Raw genomic sequence first — 24,525 nt, 5'->3', positions numbered from 1 at the left:
TTGAATTTTTATGTAATTTTTTTTAAAAATTAGTTTATATTTAATGCTCTTTAAATCAGTTTATTGATTCAAAAGGCATTTTTGTTTTGACCAAATGTAAGTCAAAGCAGAAAGGTAGTTGAGTGGCCCTATGTAAAAAGTTCGTTTAGGTTCAACAAAAAGGCTTAGCCCAGCATTTTACTACTTGTCAGAGCATCATAACAAATGCTCTGTTATCTCTTAGTAGTAGTTACTGGCCCCCAATAACTAATGTAAAAATAAATACCTGGGCCTATGAAATGACTTGAATTACACTTCAAAAAAATCTTTGTTTTAACTCTTTGCTATGTGGGATTCAGATAACAGCTGCAACACACTAAGGTATTTAAGAACACAGTTCTCAAAGCATTTTACTATCTTCGTGATCGCTATAGGACTTTAGGGTTGATTAGCGCTTGTAAAATATTTTGTAGAACTGTGGTGACATAGAATTATAATAAACTTGATGGTCAGTCGTAACTTTTATACTTGGCTGTTTTAATAATGTAGTCACTCTCCCACATCTCCCATGTGTTTTTTTTTCTTAACTAATTTTTTGGTATTGTGTTATACGTTAAGTACGTAAGTTCTTTAGACATTTCAGCCTGGAAACCTATAATTGGTTTCATTAAAATGAGAATAGATATCTTTTAAGACAATTATTATTCAGTTAATAATATTACATGATTAAAAAACCCAGGAACAAATCTTAAGTATCTTAGAATTCACATTTTCTAGAGTTGAATTTTTCAAAAACATTTAGAATTGATTTTTAATAGTTTAAGAATATTCTTTAAAGAAATTAGAGAATAAGAATTAGAGCTCTTTAGAACAATACTAAGTTGAAAATCCTATAGTACAACCATTGCTTAAGTATTTTAAGAATATTGAGAATCTTGTAGATTACATATACTAATAGCTTCATTCTCTATATTGCCTGTTAATTCTGTGAAAACCAAGAGGAGCTATCAAGAGGGTTGCAATTAACTCACCAAGATGTTAACTTTTAATTGAAAATAAACTAAAATATAGCTTTAATTTGTTAGCTTACTTTATTAAAACTGATTTTGCCTGTTTTTAAGGAGTAAGTCATCGCAAACTCCAACATACTTATAAAATTGATGATAATGTCAGATATTTTTTGCACTCTTAAGAACATCATTTTAGTATTTTGTATATTGATTTAATATTTTTGACATTCCCTCTGATAGAATGTTTTCTTCAGTTGTTTTAATAATTTGATGTTACTCATTTCTGAATTGATGGCTGAGGGCCTTATTTCTCCTTTTAAAAAAATTGTCATGTTTTTCATTTGACTTCCCAAGTAAACTGCTGTTTGACCTCCTAAAGAGAGCCAAGATAAACATTTAGTGATTTCTATCAGTGTACAGTTTTTTTATGTAACGTGGAATCTCATTATTTGGTGGTGGTCTTCAAAGTGTTTCCGTATGTCTTAATATATATTAAGGCCTCCATAATTAAAAAAGGATATTTGCTATACCCTTATGCTTAGCATTATTCAACTCTTGTAAAACATTTTTTAAATATTGGGCCTGATAATTGATCATTCATTATAGCATATGTGTGAGCTTTTTATATTTGCATACTTTTATTCAACCTACAAAATAAAAACTATTTCATGCATTTTTTTCTCAAAGAAAATATAGAAGCTTTTCATTGAAGCATCTTAAATGACAGTTTGATGAATGCGTATATACTGCCATCCTATAATTAAATTTGTGTTGTGAATAAAATTATTTAAAAGAAAAAATAAGGTAGTTTGTGTATAAAAAAGATTGGTATGGGCAACTACGTAGCACAGTTGTTGCCTTTGATTGACCTGCCATCCTACTTTATTTAGATTTGTTTCAATCAAAATATGGTAAGGAAAATACATGTATTAGTTATTGGCCAGGATTTGGCTGAAAATTAGGCTCTGTCTATTATCTAAACTTACAAATTATTGCATTATGTGTAAGACAAGTTTCTATTGATTTTCTCTCATCATTTCTGTTAGAATCTACAACTTAGATAAACCTTTGTGGTACTTTTACTGTTTTAATTTGTTGACATTATATTTATTACATAAAAGAGATCTAAAGAGAGTAGAAAATATATGCAGCCCTGTATAAGAATAGGCTTTTAGATAGGGAACTATAACAGGTGTCAATAAATCAAGTAGGTAGAAAGTCAGACTAAAACTATTAGGAAGGATTCCGGGAAACAGAACGTAATTTTAGCTAAAATTTTCATTAACACGGCTTATAAAGGTTAACTTTTGGACGGTATCACAGCTATACCATTCTGAATTTTTAAAGCTCTGCTTATCTATTTGAACATTCATTCCTTATCAAATTGACTTTTTAATGCTGAGTGCTCATGAAAGCTTCAATATTTTACATAATTTTAACATACAATCAAAAATTGATGAAGTATAAGTGTTTGACATCTAGGTTAAAATTTTTTGAAATCACCTATCATGATGGTATAGAAACAGGTTTAAAGATGGGACTTCATTTTTGTTGTTGTTGCTGCAAGATTTATGAATAGATTGAAAATTATTTTAACAAACAATTCAGTGGAAATTAGAGTCTCCCTGTCTTTAGTAGTGAGATTCCTTTATATGGACTTTGAGTTTTATTGATTCTGTGCAAGCGCAATAGATAAAGAATTGAATGATAACAAATCTAAAACAGCATAGTTTTTGGTTTAATATGTATGTAATATATTACAAATATTAAAAAATTGAAAATTGTTCTTAATTCTAAATATAATAATCATAAACTTATCTTTATCTTTCACAGTATAGTGCAAATACCTAATGGTGTATTTGGTAGTTTAGCTGAAAGACAGATTTTCCATTTTTGGTTAACTTATATTCAAGACTGTTAATCTACCTAAAATTCCTTAAACCAACTTTTAATTTATAGGGACATTTATAGGGTACAAATAAGATCATAAAGGTGAAATTGAAAGAAGCAAATCTTAATTTCTGTGTCAGCCTTGTTACCATTCTATGTTGTGCAATTTATAGGTTTCTCAAGGTCAGAAGAAATCACTAAGCCAGATCGATCCAACTTTTGCCATTATCCTACAACTTACTCCCAGTTTTGATAAATTAAATTGTATTCAGATGCACAGTCAGAGAGAATTTTTAGTATATAAAAGAATTCTTTTGAGAGTTTAATTAAAGTAAAAGTCATACCCAAATCTTTTGAAATATAGGGTATTTCACGTGCAGGTATGTTTTCAAAGTACATTATGTTTCTGTAGTTCAGAGCAACCTTTTCTGGCAATGTTGCATGTGTATAAATGACAGGTAAGGGCTTGGGTTTATTTTAATAATTCACAGTGTTTATAATGTTTTGGATTTTACCTTCAAGATGTTATTTTTGGTTTCTTGCAATGCCACAGAAGTTATTATGACAGCACATGTGGTTTTAAAAATGTGACAGAACTTCTAGTACCAAGTTTGTCAAAATTGCCAGACCGAAAGTATGTATTTACTTTCATTGGTCTTAAAGTCTATATTTTGAAATATTTATTGTGTTTTGCTCTTTACAAGAGCAGTTTTATCTATAAGCACATTTCTCATCTAGGTATCCATTAACTTTGGGGCTTTAATTCTTCATTTTAGATCAACAGCCATTTATTAAGGCCCTGCCTGAAGAAATGTACTGTATAAGGACTGTGCTCTCTAGGTACTTAAAATCTCATCAGAGAAACAGACATTTCCACAAATAATTATAATATAAGCCATACCGTAATGACATGCCAACCTGAAGTTTAGAGGAAAGACTGTGGAAATATAGGGTAGGGGGAGTGAATTCAGAATGAATAATATAGAAAAAAGAATCCATTTAAATAGACCTGAAGGCAGAGGAGGATTTCAGTAGATGCAGGCTTTTTGAGGAGGAGAAGTCAGAGGTAAAGGTCAGGGAAAACAAAGGCAGAAAATGGTACCTTAAGGAGACTGTGTATGGAGAGTACAAATTGCCCAGGAAGTGGAAGGAGATGAAACTGGGATGTTAGTTAGGGGCGTGTTTATGAAGAGCCTACTGTGCTATGATTAGACTTTCTCATGAAGGCCATAAAAAGCTGTTAATATTTTTCTGTTGAGAAAGTGTTACATTTAATTGCTGACGGTCATGGTGGTGTAACCAATGAACTAGAGTAGGGAAATACTGGAGGAAACGGAACCTACTTAGAAAGTGTGGATGACAGTCCAGGTGAGTGGCAGTGGCAGTAGACAGTGTGGCAAAGTTTTGTAGTGATGGGACAGAATTTGGCCATTGATTGAACTCAGGGTAGAGGGAGAGCTAGGTTCTATACGAGTCATTCATTCCTGCCATTGGCCTGTTGAGAGCAAGGGAGGAGGAACGAGCCCATTTTTCTGACAATGCTTTGAGGTGTGTGCATTGCGCCTAAAGAATATTGGCTGTGCAAAAATTGCTTCAAGTTGATACGTATATTTTTAATGTGACCTGTGAAAAATTATAATTTTGCTTCCTTTATAGATATCTCTAAAAATATTCTTGAGTATATACCTGCATATGTTTAAGTGATATTCATGCTTTTTTAAGTGCTGATTAAAGTGAAAATTTTTATTATGTGGATCTGAGGCTGTAAGGTTTAGTTTTTTGGTTTATTTGTGTTTTATTTATTTATTTTGTAGATTTATTAAATTTATTTTTTATTTTATATTGGAGTATAGTTGATTTACAATATTGTGCTAGTTTCAGGTGTATATTTGTGTTTTACATGAGGTTCTTGTATTCATAGCCAAAGACTATAAATTGCATAATAGGAAACTGAATAATAACTATGGTTTGATTTAAAGTATTAATAAAATCTAAATTTGTACATTGTAGCTGTAGGGTTTCAAGATTTTAATTTAGTGAAATGCCTGAACAATTTCTTGTATTTAGTTTGATGAGTATTATGTGAGAAGCTCGTCTTTCCAAATTAGGACAGACATATATATTGTACCATTTACAATTACCATTTAATTATTAAAACCTGTTAAATTGCATATTTAATATTTAGATATCTTTCTGCAAACGAGCTGCTTAGATTTATTGTTACCATTGCTTGACTTGTATATTAAAGTCAGTTTAATTGCAAATGCTAGTCTGAGGAAGGGTGGAAAGTTAGGATTTAGAAGTAGCCATGGTTTTTCAACAGCTTTAGTAAATAAAAAATGCTAAAAAGAAATAAATCTGCAATGCCATATGCATTATAGGCAACGTCAGATACCTTAATTGCAAACTAAAGCTGAAGTTTAATTCCCAGTGTGAAATTTACTGTTTTTTCATACAGAGGTGAGATATAAGCCCAAGACTGGCATTGAATTAAGAGTGCTAATGTCAGTCCCATAATATTGGAGGAGAAAAGAGGTGTGGATTTTAATTTTTTCATTCTTTGTTCTGAATGGTGATAAAACTGTATTGTACCTTTATGCTGACCTTATTTAAAACAATTGACTTTTGGGAGGAATTTCACTGTTGGAAACGGTGTGTTCTCAAATTCAAAATATTGCTGGGAGAATATGTAGATGTGGAAGCCTACTTCGTCAAAAATTTTTGCAAGAAGAAATTATCTTGCACTTCTAGTGTACTTTGAAAATAAATGTCAACTTTGTTTATTTACCCCATCCTGTTTTTATTTAAAAGCAAATTTCTCAGGTATACTTAATATAGTTTTATATAATTTCACATTCTCTAATACTTTAAAAGATTTTAAGTTATTTTCAGTATTTCACTTATTGAATTTTCAAATACAGATGGTCCTCGATTTACGGTGGTTTGACTGAGGATTTTTTGACTTTACTGTGGTGCAAAAGCGATATGCATTCAGTAGAAACCGTACTTCAAATTCTAATTTTTTATTTTTTCCGGGCTAGCTATACGCAGTACAATACTCTCTTGATGCTGGGCAGCGGCAGTGAGCCTCAGCTCCCAGCCACCATGACAAATATGTGTACCTATACAGTCTTTCTGTTTTTCACTTTCAGTATAGTATTCAATAAGTTATATGAGATATTCAACACTTTATTATGAAATAGGCTTTATGTTAGATGATTTTGCCCAACTGTGGGCTAATGTAAGTGTTCTGAGCACATTTAAGGTAGGCTAGGCTAATATATGAGGCTCGGTAGGTTAGGTATATTAAATGTATTTGTGACTTAGATATCTTCAACTTTTATGGGTTTATAGGGATTTAATCCCATCGTAAGTTGAAGGAAATCTGTATTTTAAAGAAAAACTTCATCAGGGGATTATTCTGCTGGAGTTTGGTTGGACCTGAATTGCATGTTTAGTTTTTCCACTCCCTAATTGTGGACATTTTTGCTTCCTCACTGTTAGTGAGGAGGGTCAGTGGTTTTTAAAACTTGCTTGAGGGAGTTTGTTTGACTTCTGCAAATGATAACAGGAAAGTATTTTATGCCAAACAATGATAAATTAAACTTGTGAAAAATAGCCGTTTTTATTTTTTGTGCCTTAAATTGGCAATTCCTCAATATTTAATTAAACATTAAATATTTCAAAAAATTGCTTGAAAAATCCCTATTTTAGGAGATCTCTACGTTTGTTTCCAGTTGTTTTAAAAAATTGTGTTTCAGTTTTGTACTTCAGTTTCTGAATTCATTCACTTTTCTTCATCTTGCCCTCGATTCATGGACATTACTTCCCATAGTTCAGTTTATTCATTCACCCCTTCCTCCCTCTCTCCTTTCTATTTACCTAATTTCCTTCCTTCTTTTTTGTTGAAAACATTTATTATATGCTATTTGCCAGGCATTATGCAAGGGTACCCAGAACTGAGGTTATAGATGTGAAAGCCATGGGTCCTGTTTTCATTTAGCTCACAATAATTTTGAAAATGATACTTTAGCTACTTGTGATTTTGTACACAAATGACAGTGTTCCTCTGGTGTGTGCTGTGGAGGTTGAGGGAAGGAGGGAGTTAGATCGTCAAGTGATCGGCCTCAACTGAGTCTTAGAAAAGGAATAGTGGTTGGCAGAGGGGATTTCAGGTAGAAGGAATAGCATAAATATGCTAGGAAAGGTGCAAGGTGAGGTTAAGCCTCCTAGGTCCAAAAATCGAATTAATTACCTTAATAGTTAAAGAGGAAGAACAGGAAATAAAAAAAGGATGTTCATTCCCAAGTTTAGATGTTAGCCAAAAAAGAAATTCATTGAAAATTATAATAATTTTCCAGAAAACTGGTTAATTTATTGTATATTCACTCTATTAATCACCAGGATATTACATTAATTATCAGAATCGATTGAAGGGATGAGCAAAAGCTGTGGTCCCTAAGGAGCACTTACTTTCTTAATTACATTTAAGTACTATGTAAAGTTATTTGTGCCCTTGTATCATTTCCTTATCTTCCACATCATTGTATTTCTTGCAGTACCAGCCTCAATGCTTTGAACAGAGTATGTATCCTGGACGTTTTTTTGGTTTGGTTTGAAGAGACTTACATTGAAGAAAGATAAATATTGAACATTTTGACAAAAGAGGTTTAAAAAATAGTTTAAAAGCTTAATTGAAGAAGAGTTATAAGACAACCCAATAATAACTATTATACAAATGGTACAATGACTGTAGGAATTTTTGGAAAGAGGGGTGTTTTTCAGTTGGAGGTGATCCAGTTGGCTTTATGTCATAGGTGGCTTTTAAACCTGTTAAGTCTGTATGGAATTTTCTTAGGTGGCAGGGAGGGGAATGTTTTCTATATGGTTAAAAAAAATCTTGAATATAAGTCAATTTGAAGGGCATATTCAGAATCACTGAGCAAATAAGTTTGACAGAAGTAGAGGGTTGAATTATTTTTGAAGTTAGATCTATTTGGGCTCTATTCTTGTTGTTTGCTTTTTGCCACTTTTTTTTTAAAACTTTTTCCTTTTACCACCGCCCCTCCAGTCCCTCTGTTGTTAAAATAGAGATACTAGGTTTGTTGTGATAATTAAACTACAGTGAGATAATAATATATGTACTTAAGAGAAAATTTGAAAATCAGCAGTTCTGAGGTCTGCCTTTGTTAAGTCACAACCCCAAGTGTTTTCTTTGTCTCATATATAAAGTGATTTCTAGAATTGGTTCCAGTTTTACACATTTTTATGGTTTAGAGTGGAATTAGGAAGAGCAGTCTAATGGAGGTTGGCAAGCTGGATGGAGGGCAAGAAATTAGCCACGAGATTTTTACAGAAGTTGAGAGAGAAAGAGGTCAGGGCAGAAGGAATGAAAAGAATGAGAGGGGATTAAAACATTTCAGAAAAAGAATTGATAAAACTGTGAGTGAATGAGTACCACTTTAAAATGAAGTACCTTTTATATTCAAAGAACTGTATTTTATCCAAACTTAATGAATAATGCTCCAGAGGATTTTTGGTTTTGAAAACTTAGAGACTGAGTTAATTTCATTTGTGTGTATATGTATCTTTGCACGCACACTTAGCAAGCTCGGGTCAAAGGAAATCTGTCACTTCATAGTGGGTGTGATTTTTTTATTTTACCATGTCACACTAATGTATTTCTTTGTTACTGTAAAGCATAAATGTGTAATTCATGTTGAATCAGTATTTTGGCCTAGAAGGTTTTTTAGGAGACTAATAATGGTATAGAGGCTTCATTAATACATAGGACTATATAAAACAGTATTAATGTTAACAGATGTTGCACTTTAATCCCCTAGAATGATTGTTTGGTACCAGCAGGAAATTTATTAAGCCTGAATTGTGTGAAATTGTGTGCGCATAAGCTGCTACTTAGATTGTAAAAATGCTGTTGAAAACAGTTAAAAAGTTTTAACTGTAATTGGCAGAGAAGTATTAACTGTGCTCAAAGAAGTATGTGTGTATGGTTGGCCCATGCGCCTTAACCTTTTTATCATTTATCTTCTTGTATTAATGTCACTAAATTATTAATTCATGAGTCAGGGTGGGAAGTATGAAGGCACCATTTAAATGTGTGGCAGATCTATCCTTATCGCCAGAGACATGAAAAAAGTCATTTTGTGTTATCTGTAAAATGGAAAGGACATTTTAAAATTTCATTTACAGTAATCCACTTCACTTCCAGTAAAACACCTAGATTATTACTACCATAATATAATGCTCTTATTAAAAATTTGTAACCTCCACTCTTTTGTCTTATATATATATATATATATAGACACTCTTTTGTCTTTTATATATATATATATGTATATATATAGATAGAGAGAAAAGTTTAGCTGATGTGTTTTAAATGTGGTTACCTATTAATTGTAGCTTAGAAATATTATTCTTATGGCACGTTATAGTGTGACTATTCAATTTTAGGTAACATTAGCTTGCAGAAAGTAAAAATATTTATTATAATAGTAACAGTCAAATATTGATTGGGAAGAGCCTGGATATAAGGAATTGGAAAACTCTAAAAATTCTTTTGTTCTAACAGAAATGTATGCATTTATTGTGACTTCATAATTTTTTTTTGAGTAAGATTGGTGATTCTGGCCTTGTAGAATTTTTAGCTTTATAGCAGAAATTCAACAAATTAGAATTTAGTAGTCTCCTTTTGAATACAATGTGGGACTGGGATATATCCAGTGTTTCATATGGGTGAGTAGCAGTGATGACAGAAGTTTCACGAGTTTGAAGCCACTTTTACCAACAGCTATTTGAAACCATCATACTAATGGTAGAATACCTCAGGGGTCTTGTCCAAACCTCATTGCTTTTCAGCCTCCCATTACTTACTGTTTTGATTGGTTTTACATTCTCTCCTGCCAAAGTAGTAAGATAGGTTATTGTGGTAATGCCTTTTATTTTCTTTTCTGGAGTTGCTCCCCAAGCACTGTAAGCTGTACATATGGCTCTGTTATACACACACTGAAACACTAATTTGTTTTGGTCAGTATAATGCTGCTTTATTTTGTTTTTCTCATTCCAGCGTAGTTAACTTACCTTTACATTTAAATTAATTTCTTAAAATAACAGACTGAAGTTGGTTTGAATATTCTGGTAGATGTTGATGGTTATTGGTCAGTTCATTATTTGACCGAACTGCATTCAGTTATCTCCATCTTGTATCGGTTAATCTATAGCAGGAGTTAGTAAACTGCCTGGCTGGCAATTTTTGCAGTAAAGTTTATTGACACACAGCCATGCTTATTCATTACACATTGTCTATGGTGGGTTTCATGCTACAAAGGGAGAAGTGTATAGTTGTGACGGAGGCTCTACGGTCCTTAAAGCCTAAAATATTTACTTATATGGTCCTCTACAGAAAAAAGTTTCCTGATCTCTTCTGTATAGTATCAGTCTACATAATTCCTTGCTTCTAATTTTTCTAAACAAAATGGGATACTATTGATAGTTTTTAGCTTAAGAGAGCTGAAGAATTACTGGTTGTTATCTTTGGAAGTTATTCTTATTAAGCTCAGTTTTTTGCTTTGTATGTGGAGTGGCAACGAGGGTTATATTTTCCTCAAATATCAGTTTTCTGATTTAGAAAATTTATAAAAAATTAATGAAATACTGCAAAAATAACATGTCTTTTACCAAGTAAGAGAGTCTTGGCAAGTAATTCAAGCTTCTAGTCAATTTTTCTCAGCTTTTTATAACCTATGTTTCTTTTTATTAAACATTGCTTTTTTTTTTGGTTTTTTTTTGGCTGTGTTGGGTCTTCATCGCTGCGTGCGGGCTTTCTCTAGTTGCGGCGAGTAAGGGCTACTCTTCGTTGCAGTGCGTGGGCTTTTCGCTGCAGTAGCTTCTCTTGTTGCGGAGCACGGGCTCTAGGCATGCGGGCTTCAGTTGTTGTGGCACATGGGCTTAGTGGTTGTGGTGCACAGGCTCAGTAGTTGTGGCTCATGGGCTCTAGAGCGCAGACTCAGTAGTTGTGGCACACGGGCTTAGTTGCTGTGTGGCATGTGGGATCTTCCCGGACCAGGGCTCGAACCTGTGTCCCCTGCATTGGCAGGCAGATTCTTAACAACTGAGCCACCAGGAAGTCCTTGAAATTTTAATAGAGGTTATAAAATTATATTTTAATGTTGAAAATCCCTTTTCTAAAAACCACATACCTCCCTCACTCCATGAGTCACTAGTTAAGAAGCACTAGACATAAAACATGTTATATTTTTTTTAATGAACTAAAGTTTTAAATTTTTTTAACAATCATTAAAAATGACTCAGTCCATTATGTTTTAAAATATTATCTATAAACATTTTTCTTGCCTTCCCATATGTCTTCTAATGCTCTTTAGAGGAATCAGGCATGCTGACCACATAGAATATCAGTCGAACACTGGAAGTAAGAGTCTGTTCTTGTTCATTCACTTAAACTGAAACTTTATTTCTAATGTTGTTCATTAAGTTAATTTTCAGAAATAATTGATATATACTTTTTCTTTACCATTCAATAAAATACTGTTATTTTGAGTTTTGCTTGTAGACACAGAGTGTATGGTATGGAATGTAGGGCTTAATGGAGACTAACGTGGGCTAAGGCACAGGAACTTGCTTTTTCTGGAAAAAGCATGTCGTCTTGCTGTTTGATCATGTGCGTTTTCCCACAAAGGCGGAGTGTGAAATATGTGAGCTGAATGAGTCTCAGGTTATTGTATTATGGCTGCTGATGTAATAATCTGTAATGTAATCTGTAGGTAGGTTTCAAAAAATGTTTTTTGTAATAGCAACTCTTTTAGATGTAATTTTAAAACTCTGAATTATTAAAGTAATTGCTGAGAGATATTTTGATAAGAGACAAGCTTTTAGTGAAACATATTGCAATAACCCTTAAAAATCTCCTTTAAGATTACTTAAGATGGAATCAGGACCATAAACATGTTATTGGAATAATTCAGAAAATAATGGAATAGTAAATTTATTGTGTATTCCTATCCTTGTATATAGTTGCTGAACTTGAGGCTTAGATGATTGTGATTTGTCCCAGCACTCATAGTGGTAGGTTAAGCCAGGATTCTAGACTGTGTTCCTCATCTCAGTCTTGGGCTCTTGTCATTAAGATGATATTGGTTGACCTAAGTACACATCTCAAGGGAAACACAGGTCTATAAACTGCTTTTATTTCTCTTTTCTTTCATTATTTTGGTATAAAATATATTTATTATCACTAACTTTTTGGGAGTTTAACAGTTATTAATTAATTCATATTTGGGGTCTTAATCATTTTCTTATGTATTTAATTCTCCTTAGAAGTACTCAATATCAAAAATATCTGGAATGTAATCACTAGACAGTCATTGACCTAAACTGACATACATGCAATTTTACTGTTAGTATTATTTATTTTATTTTAGAATTGCAAGTTGAGATGACACTATGTATATTGACATAGCTTGCAGCTGAGTTTTATCATTTATTGATTACAAAAGGCAATGTGCTATATACTTCAGAAAATTTTTTTCAGCTTCTTACTGTGTGTTCTTTGTAGTTAATTTTTCATTTTTAAGTTCATTTGACATATTTTACTCAGATTACCTCATTACCTTTAAGAAACTCCTGATGGTGATATTGATGATCCAATATACGACAGATCCTGGGTCATTATTATTTCATTTAGTGGTTGTACATAGAGACCAAGAGGGAATCTGAATATTGATTCAAAGAATGGCTAGTAACAATGATTTATGAACAAAGGATCCAGTGTAGTGAGCCAAGGATAAGAGTGCATCTCGTGAGCAACATTGGATTTTTTCTTTTCTATTTGCCTGAACAGTGAAGAGACCATAATATCACAGAAGTTGACATTAAAATGTTCTTTCCATTGTTAATTATATTTGAGGAAATACTTAGGTTTATAATTTTGACTTGTAAGCAACTTCTCAGGTATTTTGGCTCATAAGATTCATCTAGAATAATTTGTTAATTTATAACATATATCGTGAGCACTTTAAATAGTGAATAAAATTAAGATAGCTTAACTGGAAATACTAAAAATTAAGTTAACATTTAGCTATCATTACCTAAGGGATGTTAGTTTTACTCATGTAAACATTTTGAAAATCAACTCATTATTTTTTTTGTATTTCGTCACTTTCATAATCCCAAAATGACTTTGTTCTGTTTGTATTTTTTATTCCAAAAGGAAAGATAATAAAACACATAAAGTGAGTAGGCTTATCTGAACTACTTAATTTGTGGCAATAGTGGTTTTAGAACATGGTGTTATATCCCAGCCCTGCTGTTGTTTACTGTCCTTGTACACGTTAGGTATTCTCATTTTAAGGCAAATTGGGGATAATAATTTATATTTCGCAGGTTGTTGTGAAGATTTCATGAATAATATAAGTAAACTATTTAGTTTATCTGTGTAGCTTTATCATTTTGGAGGTACCTAACTCTGTGCCAGGCAATTGTAGCTTTCTATTTAGAAAGGGTTATTTTTGAGCTAGAATGTAATCTCCCTGAGGGTTAGGAGTTTTGTCTCTTAGGTTCCTCAGTACACAGCATGTAATAGATCCTCAGTAAATGTTTCTGAATGAATAACTTAGCAACTAAGAAAGAATGTCCTTGTAATTAGCCTTGATTGGAATTCAAGCTTTGCTGCCTGCTAGCTGAGTAACTTCCAGTAAAGGAGTTAACTTTTCGGAACCTCAGACTTCTGACCTTTATGATATTGGCCTTTTAAGGATTACTGATACGTGTCTGATACAGTATTTCACGCGCAGTAGGCACTCAGGAAATATTTTTGGCCTTGGTACCCATAATTTATATTCAACTCAAAAATACTGCACGAGAATTCTAGACCATTAGAAAGTTAAGAAGAAATCAAAAGTTTTAACTTTGGAGAGGAGTGCTATTTAAAAATAGCTTTCCCTTTCCCCCAAATGGGGAAAGAACTAAATTCTATATTGTAGGTGTATTGTAATTTAACAATAAATACAAAATATTTTAAACCAATGGATTTATGATTTTTTTTGATATAAAAGTTGGGGACGCCATCAACTTTCATGTTATATAAGGTAATATTTTGAACTGGGCATGTAGCTTCACTTTTTCCTTTTCTTTTGATACTTCATTTGCAGCTTTATGTTCAGTCATAAAATGTCCCCCATGTTGGTTTGAAAATGACAGCCATTTGTTTTTATTATTTCAACTGGAAGCATTTTAATGAAGAGAATGGCAGACTGCCCTGCATTGTGCCTCCAGAGTCCACAGCTACAAGCCTCTTTTGCATGCCTAGCATGACTCCTAAATATCATAGCAGATAGCAGATATAATTTACTGGGAGCATTCCTGAACTCTTCTCCTTTCTACTCCTCCTCTAAGTCCTCTCACAGGAGAATTTATACCTTCACAATGATGAAGAAGTTTCAATAAAGGGTAAGATCAAAAATGAATGTTAAGGGGACTTTAGTATAAATGGTGTAATTAAAGTACTCTATATTTGATACCAATATCTGCAGAAATGAAACAGAAAGAGGGTGGCGACTATTGGTTGGCCACGTGGTTTTAAAATCGCTATTAGCATTTCCAACCCGAGCCCTATCTTCGTGAAGGGAAAGAAAATAAAGTCCAACGCGAAAAGAACGTCAAATGTCTGGAGCTAAAAAAGGCTTTCTGATTAGTGGTAACAAGGGTTTACTTAGGCAACTTACTGAAAGAAAAATCCCAAGGGTGTTGATGTTTTCTCCTATGTTAACAAGAAGGGGAAATTCTGCAATTTATTTTTTATTTTCTAAATCTTTGCAGTGGGGGCAGAGTGGGGTTAATATCCTGTTGCTATTGTTATTGTTGTTTTGGTAAAACATAGAAAAGCAACTTTCTTTAGTTAGTAAATTCTGTCCCATAGTGGCTATAATTTTATAGCACAAATTAGATCAGAAAGACTGATTTTGTACAGCTGTCTTTAGCTCTCATTTAAAATTGACATACACTTAGTGCATAGAAGTTTAGGCTTACACAAAGTGTGAATGTTTCATTTTATACAGCATTAGTGCATAGTAACAAGGATGGGTAACTTTGGTAGGTTTCCTGCTTAATATGTCTCTTTGCCTTTCCGGTTCTCATACTTATGGTTGTTTGGGCGTAATATCCAGTGTTCACAGTAGTTCAGTGTCCATGAGTAGAAATCAAAGATAAAGCTTTAGATATGAATTTTAGTGTCTTTGCACTTAGTAGAATATCAACTCAGTTAACCATTTTTAGAAAAAAATTATCTTTTTCTCTCATTAATTTGAAGCATGCTGTATCCTACTTCTTTCATTGATGCTTTTCAACAAATGGGTTTTATTTTTTTTCTATTTTTGCTAGACAGATATCATATATAAGGTTAAATGTGATTTCTTAGTAATGTAACATAAATACACACATATTAAAACTGATTAGTAATGGTTTCTTAATTTTGCTGACAGTTTAAGGCATGGGATGTTTAATGCAGCTAATAAATATAAGCAGGTTACTGTCTGAAAGGCTACAGCTAACTGTACATTGTAAGTAGTGTATAAAACATTGAGGACTGTTGGGATATAAACAATGCTGAGGCATGTTCCTGGAAGTCGTTGTTCAGCTTTGGAAGGTTTAGTATTAATGATGCATTAATTGACTTTTCAGAGTAATAGGATACTTACTCTAAAAAAAATCTTGACAGAGGTTTGGTAGACAATGGCAGGTGGTTATAGAAACAAAGTTAGGATGAAATAGTTTGAATCCCCTTATATGAAGGATAAGAAAAGAAATAGTCACTTGTAGTTTGAGTAAAAATGTTCTGTTTCAGTTTTTATTAAGCAATGAACTGTTACTTAGCATTATGTGGGGTTTCATCTGTGCCTTTACCCTCCCAATTTTTCCCTGAAGTTCTTGGGAAGAGTTTTTCTAAAAATCTAAGGACAAACTGGTTTTTAATATGGGGAGTCACTTAATCTTTTCTGTTTGTTGAAAGAAAGTTTAATAGCCCTTTTCTGGTTTTGTTCCTTGTTTTTGTTCTTGTTTTGCATTGTGAGACACTTATACTGAGCTTCATTTTGCAGGTAGTTATATAGAGTCTGTTGGCTCCATCTATGCCAGTGAGTGTCTTGTGGCTCCAGTTTGATTTAGGAGCAATGTTTTCTTGGGATTAGTTTCACCATGTTTGATTATTTATTCATTCTATCCTTAGCTGATTATGGTCTGCTAAGTATTTCAGTTTTCATTAATTTCTTTAATGGAAGGTTGTTTTTAATTTGGATCACAGCAGTAAAATCTTTTGACTTTTCAAAATTGCATTTAAAGCTTGAACTTTAGAAAATAATTTTATTTGATGTGAAAGTGATTTGATGTAGATAGCAGAATGAGAAAAATAAATTTGATATTCTTTTACTCATTGCACAGACAGATGGATGGACTTAAGCTTTATTTGGGCGAAAGAAGCCATGATTTTATTACATTCCAGAATCTCTTTCTGTTTGTTAGAAACAGTCATTTATACTAAGTCTCATAGTTGACTAGAGCGTATAGTTAAAATCAGTTCATAAAATATTCTATCCTGGCCAGAGACCACAAAAGAGGTCTGGGTTGTGTGGTTTCCTCCTCCTTTTCCCTTCACTAACAGAGGTTTTCCTATCTTGGCAGCTGTCTCTTACAAGGCAGTCGTCAGTCCCTGATTTCTTCCTTCTCTTTCTTCCCACAAACAAGGACTCTTTCAAATAGCGGATGACCAAAGACAGACCGATCTTGGATCGCTTTAAGAAAGTGGAAATGTGTTCAAGGGTTGTGCATGTGGGCACGCAGCCTGTATGCATTAGTTCATTGAAATGAAAGTACCCATTACAACCAAAACCTGGGCAGTCAGGATTCTTTGCTTAAATCAGGAGCATTCCAAAGGCTGACTTAATTACTACAAGTAAAATTAATGCACCTCTTCCACACATTAAATTTATTCTAATTGCTTGAGCCAATCATTGACCAGTCTGTGGGTAGTAAGAAATTGTTCACTGATTAGCCCTTTTGATATGACAGGCCATGAAATTATCTGACTTCTCTCTGTGCTTTATATAAAATAGCTTGCAGTTTTAAGGCAAGTACTTTGCACAGCAGTTGTAAATGGAAGGTTTACTTTTGATTTTGTCTTTTGAATAGTCTTTGGGAGCTCAGAGTGAAAAATGAATGGAGAGCCAGCCAGTTTTTCAGGGTTGTGTGCCATGTGTCTCCTCTGTCAGATTAATTTTTGATGTATCATTCTTCTTTTTATATTTTTGGCATGCAGAGGAGGAAGCTTGCTTTCCCTTTGTTTTTGTTTTATTTCTAAGAACATCTGAGGTGTTCTTAAAACTTGGTAATGCCAGTTCTGATTCCCTCATTATGATACGTAATTGTCTTCACAGGTTTCAGAGGGAGCTAAAAAAACTGGGCTGATTATGAATCATGGAGGTGTATATGGAAGCAGTTTTATCTCAGAAACTATAGGCATGATAAAATAAACTTCTTATGACAAAAATATCTTGCTAGTTCCTTTTGTGGTTTTATGGGTCTTCATATTTAAACACTAGATAATGACTTCAGATTAATTTTTTACCTTCTTTCTGTGTGTTGGTGAAGCAAGATAGTGACTTTGTAGCATAAGTGTTCCAAACCATTTAGCATCTGACCCCTTTTCCATTGAAGTTACATTGTAGCGAAGTGATAGCAGAATATAGTGACCTGCTAATAGAATCACATACGATGCATTAAGAATGTAGCAAATGCAGAGTAGCTCAGATAATGTGAAACAGAGAACTCAAAAGTTATCTAGGGAAATTTGGTTTTCTAAATTTTCTTTATGCTTTAGTGATAGCATCTAAATTATGTAAGAGTTCATTTGATTTGCATTATAGAGACAACCTCATGTAACTTTCAGTGCTCCACTTAAAAAAAACTCTTTATTTGCACCAGGTTAAGGATAGCATGGGAAAACTTTAAAGGAAGAATTTGTAATTTCTTTATCCTCAGAAGCTAGATCAGGAGGCTGTATATATTTTGGAACTGCCTTCATAGTATGTGTGTATTGTAAGGCTGGTATTTACTCTTTGATTCCTCATGCTACCCCAGAAAGCAGTAAAACACTTCAGTAGAACCCAGCAAATAACCTGGTTTCATGTGATTCTGGGAACTTAGAAAATGCTGATTAAATCACTTCTGAAGTTTTTGTATCCTCTGCATTTGAAGAACTGTGTCCTTAAGGGCTAGTCAGAATTAAACTTGGCTCTTGGTTTTTATATTCTTTGCCACCCCTCCCTTGGTTTTTTAAAAATAGTGATGCAACCTTGGAGATATAATCATCATGGTCTGCGGTTTTATTTTCGTCCAGTGGATGGACTAAACTACTCAAGGATATGGGTTTGATCTTACTAAGTTTTGCTGTAAGAAAAACTGATACATGAAAATCTAAAAGTTTAAAATAAAATAGTTAAGAGCAATCATTTTATTAAACTGCTCCCTTTATGAATAACTAGTAACCAGATAAATAACAGTTTGCTATGTGGTGTTTGGAATGCCATTATGATATAAAGTACAACCATATATTAAAAATTGTACACCCTTGAATAGAAGAATAAACTGTTTCATTATATCTGTAATGTACTTTGCAAGGTAATAGGATAAAAGAGTAGATAATACTGCTGTTACCATCACTAGAAACAAAGAAAGTGTATGTATTTATGAAATTTTGTTGGAGGTATTGTGTACCAAAGCTAGTACTTTGATAAAATGACTAATACGTGGCATTGAAAGGCAGATATATTATTCTAGAATAACTTTTTAATCTTTTCAAAGAAAAATTTGTCTTTGGAAATTATATAACTATTATGTGAATTCATATGTTCTGATTACCTTTAATTTCGGGAGGTTTTGATTGTTTCCAGAATGCAAAGCTCAGATATCCAGTGTATAGGAGCAACTTCCTGTTGCATACAGAATCAAAATATATGCCCTTTTTTTATACTTAGGAGAAGGAGGGAGGAAAGGAGGGAAAGAGAGGAGTTGTTGTTATTATTATTTTTTCATCTTTTGTGACATTGCAGGACCATAGAGTAAATGATGGATTTGTTTGTTTTTCAGATATGAGGATCAATGATGCAGACTGCTGGGTTCGATGAAGCTGGACATTTATAACTAGATTCATTAAGGAATACAAAGAAAATATTTAAAGGGATCAATAATGGTGTCTTCTGGTTGCAGAATGCGAAGCCTGTGGTTTATCATTATAATCAGCTTCTTACCGAATACAGAAGGTAAGGTAACAGTTTAAATTTTATTTTTTAAGTTCAGGAGAACTTAAACTATGCAATCTTTTTTTTTTATGTAGAAGTGGCTCGAATGAGTATTTTTTATTATTTTAGAATTAAGTGTTAAAAAGATTTCCTGTATGTCATATTCTTTTTCTGGTGGTTGAATTATTTTCATTACACAGCTCTATATTATAGAAAGTGATATAAATCTGAATTTATATTTTACATACATTTGTAAATATAATCATTGTAAATAATCCTGAGAGAACGAAATGAAAGCTTTGCTTTGGTATATATGTTACATTTGTTGACTGAATTTATGCCAGTAAAATTGAAAATATTTTGTGGCAACTCTTTGATTTCATCTTTAGTTTTGTGTGCTACTTAAGTGTGGTCATTGTTCTAAAACTTCTAAATACATTCTTTTTATATTTTCTGGAAAAAGTTATTTTTTATAGTGCTTCCTTTCTAATGTTATCTTTATTGAAGGCAGACCTGATTTTTAAAGAAGTAAAGACACTTTAGAGGGTTAATGAAATAGTTGAAACCATAATTACTATATGGATTTTCTGGTATCCGTTATTTCTTTAGTCTTACATGTTATTTCCATGTGAAAATAACACCCTTCCAGGTGCTTTTTACAGAGCAGGTCAGAAGTTAATGTGGGGCTAAGATGTGTTAATTTTATAGCTAGTTGGTAGTGGCAGTCATTGTATTCAGCATGAAATTATATTAAACTTGTAAAATCTGTGAAAGAATGCAAAATCTTGGAGAATGCATGTAAAATATAATGGACTTTTTGGTCACAATTAAATATTCTTGAAGAAAATGTCTTGGAATTTTTAAATTGGCTATATATGTACTTTTAAATGATCCCATTTATACCTGTTAATAAAATCGGAGATGGAAAAAAAGGCATACTGTCAACTAATAGATAGAAGCTTATTATTCTAATGTCTTTGTAATAAGCTTCAAAATGTTAACATTTTTCCGAAAGAATTCTGTTTGAATTGCTTGTTCCAAAATTATGTTTCATCACTTCTCCTTGCTGTCCCAGTCCCCTACTTTCAGTATATTGACATAACTTAATAATATAATTCAGATAAATAACAAGTTGAGAAAAATTTTAACATAAGAACTTCTGTATTCAGAAAGTAAATAATGCTCACTTGGATTTGTCACACATGAAAGTTACAAATGGGTTAATATTTTATTTTCAGAAGATATTGCTCTTTGCATCAGAATTGAAAGATACATCAAATCTGACGTTAAAATGTAATGTCTGAATGAATAGTACTGTAATGATAAACAACGAGCAGAAACTGAGTTAATAATATGAATCTCTGGCTTGGATTGTTATGAAAATCTTGTGTATAGTCTATAATTTTGCATCTGTTTTTTTAGAGGGAAAAACTAACTGAATTCCTGCTGTTATGTTTGAATGTTTTTATACATTTAAAAAGGTGTAGATCAATGGCTCATTAGTCCACATAATAAAAAATTTTCCAATCAAGATAGAGACTACTTTGCTGGCACAGTAGCTTAACTCAGCAGGGGGCTAGCAAACCAGAGACTTTTTCATGAGATACTGCAGTTTTATTTCTAGTGTCACCTATCAGGTCAGGATGCATATCTGTTAAGAGAAATTTCATTTTTGGTGCATCAGGCCAGGGGGTGTTGCTTTTGAAGCAGTTCCCTCCTACAGGTAAAAAGAACCTAGGACGAACCCACACTACTAACTGTGAGGGTATACAGAGTTACTGTGCACTTCACTGTTAGAACATTGATCCAGCGTCACGTGGTTTTGTCTTAGAAAAGTTTTACGCGACATGATAGTCCTTTATTGCCAGCAAGCAGATAATGCTTTGTGAACACCTATAGAGAAAACGAATCAAAGTGGGGTATGAGAGCACAGGGAAGAAGATATAAATTTAATTATTCAGCCATTAAGTTTCTTCAGGGCCCTTACATGATTGTTACTTTTTCAAATCTTATAGCTATGAGCACTTTTTTATCAGCTCCTGGATGTTTGCCGGTAAGCTCAGATAAGGTTTTCTAGATGGTTTCCTCCCTCCTTCCTCATTTATTGAGTGACTAAATTGAGCCAGGTGCTTGGGGTTCAAAAATGCACAAGGCACAGGTCCTGCTCTTCAGGAGCTTGTGGTCTCGTGCAGGGGTCAAAACCTCAAACACCTACCTATTTGGCCAAGCAGGCAAAGTAACTTGAGTGCAGCAGGCCAGTGGAGGTCTGCAGCAAGCAGGAAAGTGCTTGCTGGAGGAACCGTGGTTGCCTTTCCAGTGTTTAGCCTGGTTTTGCCAGTCTTCTGACTTTTCAACAGAAACCAGTCGTTAGATTTTTAAGTAGTAGCAACTAAATAAGATTTTGTTTTTAAATAAAACAAGCCTGTGTATTGTATTCAGCCATGGACCGTGCCTTCCTTTTCAGAGCTTTCTTTTTTTCCTGTTTACAGTAGTGTTTTACCTTAGTGTATGATTTTAAAGGCTTAACATAATTTTGGATTTGTTTTACATCTGTATGTATGAGAGGTAAATTTCCATATATGCAAGGAGGAATTATGTATTTGTTCTAAGTCCAGGCAAACATTATAAATATGTCATGTTTTGTGTGCATGTTAAAGAGCAAATCACTAAACATTTTTTTTTAAGTTTTACCATGGTAAAAGCTAATTATATAAAGGTTTAATTGTTAGAATTAGCTTATCTTCTCCATTTCTTTCAATTAGTGTTTAAGAATAAAGTCTTACCCGTTAAAATTTACTGGTTTTTGCAAAGTAGGAACAGTGTTTTATTTATTCTTAAAGTCTCTCCTGTGTTTTTTTGAAAATTATGTTTAGAATTTTCAAATAAAAAATGATTATAAAAGACCAAACTTCCACAATATTTTGTAAGTTTTTTTAGAATTTATTTTACTCTTAGAGGACTAATATCTAGCACTTTAAAAATCAGTTTTGTTGAGAAACTGGGGTGCTTTGATTCTTTTGGCCAATTTTTACAAGCCAAGTAACCCACTGTGGAAACATGTATCAGTAAGTAGGAAAGTAAATTGAATTTTTGTGTCCTAGAGAATTAAATTATGCTATATAATGGAGCCCTGGCCAGCATAAGTCAGATATATGAAGGCTTGCTCAAGTGACAAGTTACAAATAATAGCAGTTCTTCAGCGAAGTAGGTAATACGGATTTCAGGTTGAATTCTTTATGCAGTGAGTATGTAATTAGATTTCATTAGTCGAAATTTTAGTTAATTAACTTGAATTACATTGTTGCTTATCCTTATTTCAAAGAAAATATTATGCCAGGTAAAAATGCCACATAGATACAGCTTTACATATTTATTTATATACATCAAGAAAATTTAAGAACATAGCTGTAGAAATAGTATCTTAGCAGTTTTTACTGTACTTTTAAATTCTCTAAGCACATTTTACAATGATTTTTGTGTTAATTATGTCTTAGTAAAAAATGATGTTTGGCTGTAGGATCTTTTTGCTAGTTGAGTGGCAGGAAAATAGTAGATCTAGGGGTCACTTATGAATTTAAAAAACCTGTTTTGGCCTATAAATATTTTTTTCAGAATGGTCTATAATTTAGTGGAAGGAATAGTAACTTCGTTCTCCAAGGTTAAACTTAAGAAAGATTAGAATAATTCAGACCTATATTTATTCTTTATATCTTTCATTCTTTTATTGATGCATACATGTAATAAAATGTACAGAATTTATATTTACACACACACACACACACACACACACACACACACATACACAGAATGTCACCTTCACAAGGGCAGGGATCTTTTTTGTTGTTCATCAACATGCAAATGCCTAGAACAATGCCTGGCTTATGGTAAGCACTTATTCTGTATCCGTCACTGAATAGCATAAATCTTTGAAGAGGGTCGTGGTCTTAATAGTTGGTAGAGGGACAATAAACAGTTGTAATAACAGGGTGATAAGTGCCATGATGGTGATACTCCAGAAGCATTGGGTGTGTGTCAAGAAATGCTTCCAGCCTGAAGTGATGATAATTCTTGAGCTGAATCTCAGTATGAGCTGCACAAGCTAGATAAAGGCAGTGGTGAGCATGGTGGTGGAGAAAAAACCAACCGAGAGAGAACAGCATGGATGTGAAATAAAGTATTGCAGTAGTTCTCAAACTTGAGCATAAGAATCACCTAGAAGGTCTGGGGTGGGGCCCAGGCATTTGCATTTCTGAAAAATTTCTGGGATGAGGCTCATGTTGCTCAGCATCACACTTAAGAACCACTGTAATCTGGTGTACGGGTAGTTGAGGTGAGGTATATGGTTGCATGGCTGTGGCTATAAAGTAACTTTTTAAAAAGTTTTTCCAGAAAAAATTATGATTTATTTCACTGTGATTCAGAAGTTGTAACCAGTTATCTATGGTTCTTTTCATATGGTTCTTTATCCGTCTGATCAGGCTCCTTGGGCATAATTTTAGGCTTCAAAAAGGGATTTTTGTTTTTACTCTTTTTAGACATTGTACTAAGAAAGAAAAAAATTGGAAAATTGACTCCACATTGGAAAAAACAGAACGTATTTTCTGTGATGGGTAAATGTTGTTTTCTGCACTCCTAAACCACCTTGCTTCAGTTTGTCTCTTCTCACTGTTATAACCTTGTTCTTTTTCTTGCTGGGATTAACTACGTGGCCATTGCCATCATAATGCTGAATTGACTTTACTGTAGGGACTTTACATTTCCCAGTCTAGCAAAATTGACTGCTTTTGTTCATTTCAGATTATTTGATTAGTTTAAAGCTAGGAGGTAAATTTTCAGCAAGGTACATGGGGATTTGGCCGTATGACTCCTATTAAACTTAATGGGGGTCACAACTCCCATTAAATTAATAGGAATTGTATGGTATATCCATGTTTGCTGCAGGCAAATGTAACCTTATTTTTTAAATTTGCAAATTATGTAAATTAACATTGATATAAAACAAAGCATTTTTTAAAATGATTTATTTATATTTTTAGTGCAGATTAATGTGATTTTATTCCTTAAGAAAGTACCTAACTATACTGCTCTTAGGACACTAAATATTCTTTTGTGTTATGTGAGTGCAATGTAGTTTGATTGCAGCAGCGTTCTTCTGCATAGGTTCTGATGTAATTCATTTTCAAAAATATAAATATTAATGCCACTTACATATTATATGACATTGCCTCTGATCTTGTAAAAACCAAATGCCTTACAGTACTACCAGGATTTAAGAGCAAGGTATATGAGTTCTGATTATGACTCAAAATTGAAAAAAAAATAAG

The 24,525-nt window shown here is 33.1% G+C and overlaps 1 protein-coding gene across 15 annotated transcripts in view; it reads left to right on the top strand.

Moving 5' to 3' along the window:
* Positions 1 to 24,525, top strand: part of ADGRL2 (adhesion G protein-coupled receptor L2) — a 271,291-nt gene that overhangs the window by 106,062 nt on the left and 140,704 nt on the right. For 14 of the 15 annotated variants that reach the window (XM_049709707.1, XM_049709710.1, XM_033416630.2 and 11 more), the window contains one exon: positions 19,050 to 19,222. In XM_049709707.1, the coding sequence (XP_049565664.1) occupies positions 19,150 to 19,222 (73 nt within the window). In that variant the 5' untranslated portion in view covers positions 19,050 to 19,149. Of the gene's footprint in view, positions 1 to 5,337; positions 5,415 to 19,049; positions 19,223 to 24,525 lie in introns of all 15 variants that reach the window. The other variant, XM_033416623.2, reaches the window with a different exon arrangement.

Source organism: Orcinus orca, chromosome 1 (genome assembly GCF_937001465.1).
Source record: "Orcinus orca chromosome 1, mOrcOrc1.1, whole genome shotgun sequence".
In the NCBI taxonomy this organism is placed as follows: domain Eukaryota; kingdom Metazoa; phylum Chordata; class Mammalia; order Artiodactyla; family Delphinidae; genus Orcinus; species Orcinus orca.
The sequence above is the reverse complement of the archived record's forward strand: the minus strand, read 5'-3'. Positions and strand labels throughout refer to the sequence as shown.